General features: G+C 37.4%; 2 protein-coding genes across 2 annotated transcripts; both read left to right on the top strand.

Annotated features, from left to right (window-relative positions):
- The first annotated feature begins 208 nt into the window (after positions 1-208).
- On the top strand, positions 209-2,857 carry LOC121975055 (probable serine/threonine-protein kinase PBL16). Its single transcript, XM_042526419.1, has 6 exons — positions 209-444; positions 690-994; positions 1,081-1,216; positions 1,570-1,706; positions 1,947-2,070; positions 2,453-2,857. Exons 1-6 carry the CDS (start codon positions 381-383, stop codon positions 2,791-2,793), a joined length of 1,107 nt encoding a protein of 368 aa, XP_042382353.1. The 5' UTR covers positions 209-380; the 3' UTR covers positions 2,794-2,857.
- A 1,652-nt stretch (positions 2,858-4,509) lies between these two features.
- On the top strand, positions 4,510-8,277 carry LOC121975045. The gene is made up of 3 exons (XM_042526412.1): positions 4,510-5,590; positions 6,399-6,706; positions 7,807-8,277. Exons 1-3 carry the CDS (start codon positions 4,575-4,577, stop codon positions 8,154-8,156), a joined length of 1,674 nt encoding a protein of 557 aa, XP_042382346.1. The 5' UTR covers positions 4,510-4,574; the 3' UTR covers positions 8,157-8,277.
- The last annotated feature ends 963 nt before the right edge of the window (positions 8,278-9,240 follow it).

Here is a 9,240-nt window from a genome sequence, read left to right as displayed (position 1 = left end):
GTTCACATTCATGTACAGAACGAAAGGACTAGTACAAGTGCAACAAGCCAACCCAACTCTGGGATGCGTTTGTCTGAATCTCAGAGGTGTTGTTTTTATGCTCTTGTTCATAATTAAATTCACTTTCACCTCTTCTCCGCGAAAAAAATTTCATCTTTCTTTACATTTCATGACTTGCTCCAAGGAAACCGATCCAAGAATTATAAAAAAAAATAAAAATTGAGAGAGACACACAGACAAGACGATGTTGATGGGTGTCATGCCATGCATTTATTAGCTCGCTTCTACTCCCACTTTTAATATGAAAAACAGTGTTTTGGAGAGTGGCACAGGCTGGGTTACGAGAGAGGCATATTGCTGGTTTATGCATCTGGTTATTGATGGGTAATTGCTGGTTTAGAGGAAGTTCTTTCAGCTACGAAGTATCCTCAAATGGCAAGGCAGGTTAGATTATAAATAGTTTCTCCTTGCATCCTCCTTGTATTGAAATGTAAAGATACAAAAGTTAATTTTTTGTTTGTTTATTATTATTATTATTTCTGAAGAACCCTAACGACGCCCTTTTTCTTGAATATCTTCGTTTTGTTCAGAAGTTAAATCTATGTCAGAAGCATTAGTAGATGTGAAGATTCTTGTATGTCATCCTTCAAAACTGTATGGTCATTCCAATTTTATCTCTTTTATTTTAGATTCTCAGAAAGTCTCCACTCCTTCAGTCAGAAAAGAGGAAAGCCTAAAATTGCCCTCAAATCCTGAGGAAGTTGAGGACTTGAGAAGGGATACTGCAACAAACCATCTTATAACATTCACTTTTGACGAACTCAAGATCATTACAGGAAATTTCCGGCAGGACTATGTATTGGGTGGAGGGGGATTTGGAAGGGTTTACAAGGGTTTCATCAATCAAGATCTCAGGGAAGGGCTTCAACCTCTTCAAGTGGCTGTGAAGGTCCATGATGTTGATAATAGTTTACAGGGACACAGAGAGTGGCTGGTATCCTACCTCAGTGACTTAGAAAACCTAACAATTTATACTTGGTTTGTCCTTCGGATGTTACAATCGTTGCTATTCTTTTTCAGGCCGAGGTTATATTTCTTGGCCAACTTTCTCACCCTAATTTAGTCAAGTTGATTGGTTACTGCTTTGAGGATGAGCATCGGGTCTTAATATATGAGTTCATGCCTCGCGGAAGTGTTGAATCCAATCTCTTCTCAAGTAATTCTCTGAACAGTTTCATCATCTTGTTCTGTTTTTTGTCTGTTTGTTTGATTCAGCAGATACAAGGATTTAACACATATTTACAACATGCAAACTGTTACCTAACTTTCTTGGTGTTTATCACTAGATATTTCCCTTCTGTTTTAGCTGCGACTCCGATTTTTATTTTCATGTTTTATGAGTTTAGTCAATGTTCTTGATTTTCTTATTGCATCTTGGGCAATTACAATAAATTTTTAATTGTCTAATGGCTTTTATTATTTCTAAGTACTGTTTATTTATCCTTTATTGCTTCTGCAAATTTTTTTTAAGAGAAAATAACAAGTCTACTGAAAAATACTGTCATGTAGTTGTGCTGCTCCCCCTCTCATGGTCTATCAGGATGAAGATTGCACTTGAAGCTGCTAAAGGACTTGCTTTTCTCCATGAAGCTGAAACACCAGTCATATTTCGTGATTTTAAAACATCAAACATTTTGCTAGACATGGTTGGTGCACTGAACTATGCGTGTCATCTTTACTTTTCCTCAGCAATGTAACTGAATGTAATCTTGCAGATTGGAAGTTGATCTTGTAGAACTTGTTGAAAATTTGTTAAAGACAAAACTTTGTTTGTTAACCATCAAAATTCTTTCCTGAAAGAATTATTAAGTACAGCACTTGGTTATTTAACATTGATTGTTATTAGCTTTTTCTTTGCTTCATTAAATTTTACTTCAAATTGATAGGATTACAATGCAAAACTTTCTGATTTTGGGCTTGCAAAAGATGGACCAGTCGGGGATGAATCTCATGTTTCTACGCGCATTATGGGAACTTATGGATACGCAGCTCCAGAGTATCTCATGACAGGTAAATGGCTAAACATTTGGATCACAAATTTGCTGCTTCAAAGTCCTTGTGAATTATGCTTATGATGCCGATGTGTTGTGTTTTAAAAGTTTTGAGTGACCTTGATGAATCAAACTATGTTATTATGATATTTTAGTCTTGATATGAAAAAGTTATATGTAGATCGCGTGTAAAAAATTTAACTATGATTGTATCTTGTGTTCGATGTCTTCATCTGAGTCTAAGTAACAACTTACATATCATCACACTTGCAAGACTCAAACTAGCCAAAATTAGTTCAACATGGAAAAAGTCTTCAGTTTTTTTTGCATTGTAGATGCATTTGCATAATAACAACCCGGATCATTAAATCTAACATGCCATTATTTCCCAATTGACTCAGGGCACTTGACTGCCATGAGTGATGTTTACAGCTTTGGAGTTGTCCTCCTTGAACTCCTTACTGGAAGGAAATCACTGGACATGTCACGTCCAGTCCACCAACAAACACTCACTGATTGGGCTGCCCCATTGCTCACTCAAAAGAAGAAAGTTCTTGAAATCGTCGACCGAAGATTAGGAGGCGACTACCCTGAGAAAGCTGTTCAAAAGACAGCAATGCTCATTCACCACTGCCTTAACCGGAACCCCAAGGCAAGGCCTCTAATGAGGGACATCGTCGATTCCTTGGAGCCCCTTCAGGTAGCTGCTGAGTTACCACCTGCACCAGTGTATGAATTTTAGTTATAGTCAGTGGCTACTTCATTTAGCACATGTATTTTCAACACTTGAAGTTACATTTTTATTATTATTTTCTTCCTCCGATGCTATTTGATTCTTTTCTCAATTGCCGAATACACAAGGCAGACACAATCGCCCATGTAAACAAATGATCTGAACATAAACTATATATTTATAAGTCGTCGATTGAGAGAAAATTATTGACTTAAGGGTCATTATTTTTCACTTTACCCATGTTTTTATGCAAATAATATGAGCAGAAAGTATGGAAACTGCATAACTAGTTTATAACCAGTCGATGCTATTGCTTTCAGTTATTTCTAGTCGTAATTTCTTCATCATGGAATATGGGAGCCAGCCATTGTTTATTATGCTCCAGATAAAACGCATGAATCAAGGCGGTGAGACAAATGCAGTCATAACAAAGTTCAATGCACTTTCAGAATCTGAAGCTAATCAGATCTTTATGCATGAAACAGATTAGTTTTTGTAGTTGATCTAATTAGTCTCTTACAAATTATAGCAGATAACACAGTTTCATCTCATTTCTTTTTCAATAGAAACGTGAATACGTGATTCAAGAAGTTTGATATTCATACTGAACACTGTTCTGTAAGTTCAAGCTATTAGTAAAAGGAAAAAAAGAGGTATTGTTGGTTGTTAAAGTTCAAAGTTCACGGTAAAATACTAAGTGCGTTGTACCTGAATTTTTTCTTTAAATTAGTGATCGTGCACACGCGTTGCGTGTGTAATATAATATATTGAAATCACATTAACCCTTTATAATAAAATTATATTAATTAAAATATTTTAGCATTAAAATACAAAAGTAGAGAAGTATACTTTTTAATATTATACTTATCTTAGTAAATAAAATTAAAAAAAGTATATTTTTTAACATTGTCGGCCTAAAATATTTATAGAAGCTTCTTTGATTTTAGTATTGTCAATTCTAAGATGTGGGACTAAAGAAATTTATATTTTTTTATATAAAATAATCAGAGAAAATTAATGATTGAGAAAAATTTATAATAATAAGTCGCAGCTGAGTCTCGAACTTTAGATCACTGATTGTTTCGTTTGTGGAATTACTAATAAACTTTAGAATTATTTTTAGTGTGAATAGAAAAAAAGGATAATAACGTAAATTCATTTTAGGCTTCACCAAAGTTAGTTAGTAAAGGGGGGAGATTTTTAATAAAATAGTAAGATGAAGAGTATAATCAAAGGATGTTGAATTTCTAGGTTGATAGGTGCGTTTCCCAATTTATTTTGATGATAGATAAAAAATTTCTATATGATCGAATCGATCATCCTAGAAATAATCAATGAGATTAATTGAAATTATTTTTTTAACTGTCTTACGCTTAGCACTTGCTGATGCATAGGGCTTGTTCCCATTCGTATTAAAGAGTTTTTTTCTGTCTACACCAATCTAATATTAGTAAAAAGAATTATATATTTATTTATTTTAAAAAATTTAAATCTGACTCGATAGAGGAGCCATGCCTTAACTCAACTGAGTTCAATCCAGTTAAAGCTGCAGATTAGACCAGACCGAATACAACGCGACTCTACTTATAAAAAAATAATAATAAAAAAAAAAACTCCATCACACAGCTGGATCAGGCCGGATGGCCCGCATCAGGCAGTCGGATCAGGCCGGATCGCGGGGCACGGCCAATTTGACAGCTCTAGGCCTACTTTCGAGCAGCCGAAATAGCCATGGAACTTTAACAGAAACCCTAGGCATTGCGCTCAATTTCGTCAATCCCAACAGTGCCATGGAGAAGACCATGGAGAAGACCGCAGGATCGGGAGGCAAAGGGCCCGCCTCCACCTCCGCCGCCGCTTCTGCGTCCGCCGGCAGCAGGAACCCACTGCGGGAGTCGAGAAACAAGTCCTCCTTGAAACGCCCTGCCTCGTCTTCCGATCCCGATCTTTCCAAATCCAAAACGCTCTCCTCCTCATCCCTTGCCATCGCTGCCAAGGATCACCCACACTTGCCTCCTGACCCCGCTCCCACCGCTAGCACCCGTCCCTTCTCTCTCCCCGACTCCGCTGGGATCCTTCCCCCTTCTCCCTACGATTTCCGCAACCTCGAGCGGCGCACCATTGTTCTCTCCGATGCTAGCGTCCGATCCTACTTCGCTTTGCCGCTAGATGCGCCAGTTAATCCTGCTGCTGATAGGTTACCGTTCGGCCGGCAGGGTTTTATTCTCGGGCCGGAGCCTAACCCACGATTAGGCTTGGAAAGTCACTTACATCTACCTCCGGGTAGGAGGCTTAGTCCCGAAGGCTTCCGCCAGCCACCTCCCTATGTCCGTGGTCCTGATCTGCGGAGCGACTACTGGGATTCTCTCAGGCTTGATGGTCCTCGGAGTATTCCAGATGGTTCGAGCGGACCTTTATCTCTGAAACGGAGGTACGGTGATGAAGATGAGTTTCTTCCGCACAGGCAACCGTTCATGCAGCATGGTAATCTTAACGGGATTCCTCTTGCTCCTTCTGGATCTAGTGGAAGCCGCATGAACTTCTTGGAAGGCAGTCAATTTGGTTGGGATGAGCATGATGAACTGAGTATGTCGAAGCAGGCTAGGTTGATCGACCAAGGTCATGAATTGCCTCCAAAGAGGGTTCGCCCTAACGAAGTGCCTCCTGCAGTTACGGATGTTGATCCTCATGCTCTGAGGAAGGCTTTCCTTAGATTCTCAAAGATGATAAATGAGTCTCCCGATCAGAGAAAGAAGTATTTGAACGGTGGGAAAGATGGACCCCTGCCATGCGTGGTTTGTAGGAGGTTTGGTTTCTTTAAAAGTTTTCCAAGTACCTTATCCTTTTCTATGATTTCTAATCTCGTAACTTTTTTTTTGTATTGTTGCTATTTTCTTGAAAAGTTTACTATGGTTTGTTTTGTTTCATTTATGTACTTACCTATCTTTTTTTTACTTAATTATATGATGAATATTGGATAATGTAGTTATTACTTGCCTATTACTGTTACACTTGATATTTCATTTCCAATACATTTCATAATGTAACCTTTCCTCTATCTATCTATCTATAGATTATCTATCTATTTTGAGTTAGATTTCAAAAAGGATGTCTTTGACCCACTATATATTAGAACAAAAGGTGATATCGCTCATCTCAAGCGGTCAGTATAGTCGGCTATAAATAGGTAAATCATAGGGGCATTTTGTCTTAGCATAGCGGCCCTTTGCATGAGGAGGTTAGACGTCCAATGAGGCGTTTTGCACTTGCTGGGAATTGACTCTAAGATCTATTAGAACAAACACCCATGTAGGTACAAACTACATCAATTTGTGGGGGCAAAATATGGGTGCGGGCACATTCCACCAATATTGAATAGTTGCATTGATAACAAAAGATTGTATGTTAATTACTACATCCAATTTATACTTCCATAGAAAATATATAAATCATACAAAGAAAATACGTGAAATATAGCAATCAATATCAATAATCACATGCATGAAATATAGTAGTGTTTTGAATTGATTGTTGTCCTCTAGATTTATTACTATAGTTAAAAGTTCTTTTGTTGAATGTTTAGTATTCAATATCTTTTGTTTGCATATTTTCAGGGCCTCCAAAGGCTTTGCTGAAGTGCATTCGCTTGTCATGCACACATACAACGCACAAAATGCTGATTTGCGTGTTGATCATCTTGGGTTACACAAGGCGTTGTGCGTTCTCATGGGTTGGAATTACAAAGAGTCCCCTGAAAACTCAAAGGCATATCAGTTACTCTCTGCCGATGAGGCTCAAGCGAACAGGGACGACCTTATTTTATGGCCCCCAACAGTTGTACTTCATAATACAAGTTCAGGAAGGAAAAAAGATGGCCACGTTGAGGGTATGGGTAATAAAGAGATAGATAATAGACTTAAAGGTATATATGATTACCAAGCTTCATTTTTCTCTTTAAATGAATAATTAACTAGCAGTATACTAATTACTGGCAAGCTCTGAGTAGTAAAGATGGATATATATGATTGTCAAGCTTCGTTTTTTTCTGCTCCAAATAATAATAACCACTAGCTTTAACCTGCATTATGTACCTTTCTCATTTTGAAGTCAGTCTGAATGTGTTTCAGTATTGATGTTCCTGACATTCAGATAGTACTCAATTAGACATTAGCGGTTGGTTTTCCTATCTTGATTTCTTCTCTTGTCCTCCTTGGAGATGTTGATAACTTTATTCAAGTCTTTGAGTAGGCTACATCTTGTTTTTTTAATCTTTTGTCTTGATATTTGTACATTATGTAACTATAAAGTTTTGGTTACCTTATTCCACTTGAGAGTATCCTGCATCTCGTTCATTGTCCATCTTTATTGTATTTCAGGTCTATTGTTAGGGTATCATTTTGGCTGGGAGGGATGTTGTGGTGTTAAAGGTTCTCTGCATTTCTTTGAAGTTTTCTTGTTCATGTATTAATGCAATTGGGGAATAAGTCCACCGATTTCATCTGTAATTTCTTGTTGATGTCGTTTAAAGCAGCAACATATGTGGTTTCTTAGACATTCTATCTCAATCACACAAATTTCCATGTATCTTCATAGGAACATCATGCTGATGGATTTGGTCATAATTAGTGCCTCGTTTCTAGATATTAGATATCTTCAGATGAGTTCACTTTATTTTTCTATTTGCTTCTAGTTTTTTCCATCCGTCAATACTCTTCAAAGAGCAATACTGGTCGTTGGGCTAATGAAGACGTCCGTTTGCTAATGTTGCTTTAGTATGAGGCAAATCTAGTATAGTGGTGTTGACTATTGGGAATAAATATTGTTTTTTGTTTTAGGTTTAATTTGTTTATAAGTTTTTTTTTATGTCATTGTTTTACATATTCTCAAAATTTATGACATTCAGTACTATGCCAGGGATGTCAGAAGTGTCTTTGTTGTACAAAATAATATCTCGTGTTCGAGCATATATATTTCACGTGTATAACCATTATCTATTCCTCTGACCTATTGTCTTAATTTCAGAGATGGGTTTCACTAACTGCAAGGCCAAGTCAATATATGGGAAGGGAGGTCACACGGGTATAACAGTTGTGAAATTTGCCAAAAGTCAAGCTGGTTTGAAGGAGGCTGAGCGCCTGGCTGAACACTTCGAGAAAGAAAACCATGGCCGTAGAGGCTGGGCACATGTCCAAGATTCACTCTCCGCCCACGACGAGAAGAATCCTGCCCTAGTTAAGGTCGATGGGAAGAACGTTGAGCATCGGATCCTGTATGGATATCTGGGAAGCGCAGCAGACCTCGAGAAAATGGATCAGGAAATGAGGAAAAAGACTGACATCAACAGCAGAAGAGATTTGGATTTACGTAACTAGTGCCACGCGTAACATACTAGCATTCCCTTTTCGACCTTTTTTAAAAATATATATTATGTTCAAGGCAGCTAGTTTTCTATGTTTAAATTATCATTTAGATTATTTGTGAGTTTAATTTGTTTCTGTCCGAGTCGAGTGGTTCTTGCAATGTGTATTGCTTTACTTAACCGAGCTTGACTTACGAGCATGGGAGGCCGTCGTGCCCATTTAAACCAAAGTGGGTCATAACTCTGAACCCCATTCAAGAGTCACTGCTGCCTCATTCAAGGAATAACTGCTAGGGGTATCTATTGACTATGTACTGAGCAGCCAAACATCACAAAGTAACTCTTCTGGAGGCACAACAAAGTGTGAACAAACCATGTTTTGTTTTAATTCGCCTGTTAGTCTTGCAATATTTTATGCATGGCCCAATGCGTCTCGTGGGTTGCATGAGAGAGTTTGGCCTTGGACCTTTGCCCCTAGCTCAACTGCACCGCACAAATAAGTGTGTGCAATGGGGACGAAAGATGTTTTTTATATTCAATGTCTAAAATGTTTTCATCATTAATAATCACTACAAATAAGTGTATACTGAAAGCCTAAGCTTTATAAACATTCATTATGAATAAAGAATCATATTTGGTCTAATTATCTACATTTGTTTGTAGTTGTTCATTTAATTTATATTGTAGATAACATAGTATGTGGTGTCACATACAGAAGATGATGTTATCAGTACCTTATAAATTATAAACAGTAGCTCACGACCAGAATGGAAAGGAACAAACCATTAGAAAGTCGTAGTGTAATTAGGTATTAGTTTATCTTGACTATATGATTACACTAGTACACTCAGAGTGTATTGAGTAGGACCATTTGAGGTCGTTCCTTTTATACTGACTTTATAAAGGAATAAAAACCTCAGTTATTATGGAAGTGTGTGCTCTTAATCCTAATATAATAACAAGCACATATGTTTGATATTTATTTCTTTAATTTATCAATGGGTGAGATTTAGTTCGATGAATCAATAAACCCGATAAATTGGGAAATGATATCACTCATAGTGTGTGTTGTTGATTATAGAAGGAAACTGTGTCCT

Source organism: Zingiber officinale, chromosome 1B (genome assembly GCF_018446385.1).
Source record: "Zingiber officinale cultivar Zhangliang chromosome 1B, Zo_v1.1, whole genome shotgun sequence".
In the NCBI taxonomy this organism is placed as follows: Eukaryota; Viridiplantae; Streptophyta; class Magnoliopsida; order Zingiberales; family Zingiberaceae; genus Zingiber; species Zingiber officinale.
This window is presented reverse-complemented; position numbering and strand designations above follow the sequence as displayed.

Bases quoted from the DNA above. Each gene is read 5' to 3' on its own strand.
- LOC121975055 (XM_042526419.1), top strand. From the start codon at position 381: ATGGGTAATTGCTGGTTTAGAGGAAGTTCTTTCAGCTACGAAGTATCC. The intron at 995-1,080 runs GTATCCTACCTC...ATTCTTTTTCAG, and splicing joins AGGGACACAGAGAGTGGCTG to GCCGAGGTTATATTTCTTGG. The intron at 1,217-1,569 runs GTAATTCTCTGA...ACTGTCATGTAG, and splicing joins TGAATCCAATCTCTTCTCAA to TTGTGCTGCTCCCCCTCTCA.
- LOC121975045 (XM_042526412.1), top strand. From the start codon at position 4,575: ATGGAGAAGACCATGGAGAAGACCGCAGGATCGGGAGGCAAAGGGCCC. The intron at 5,591-6,398 runs GTTTGGTTTCTT...GCATATTTTCAG, and splicing joins CCATGCGTGGTTTGTAGGAG to GGCCTCCAAAGGCTTTGCTG. The intron at 6,707-7,806 runs GTATATATGATT...TCTTAATTTCAG, and splicing joins GATAGATAATAGACTTAAAG to AGATGGGTTTCACTAACTGC.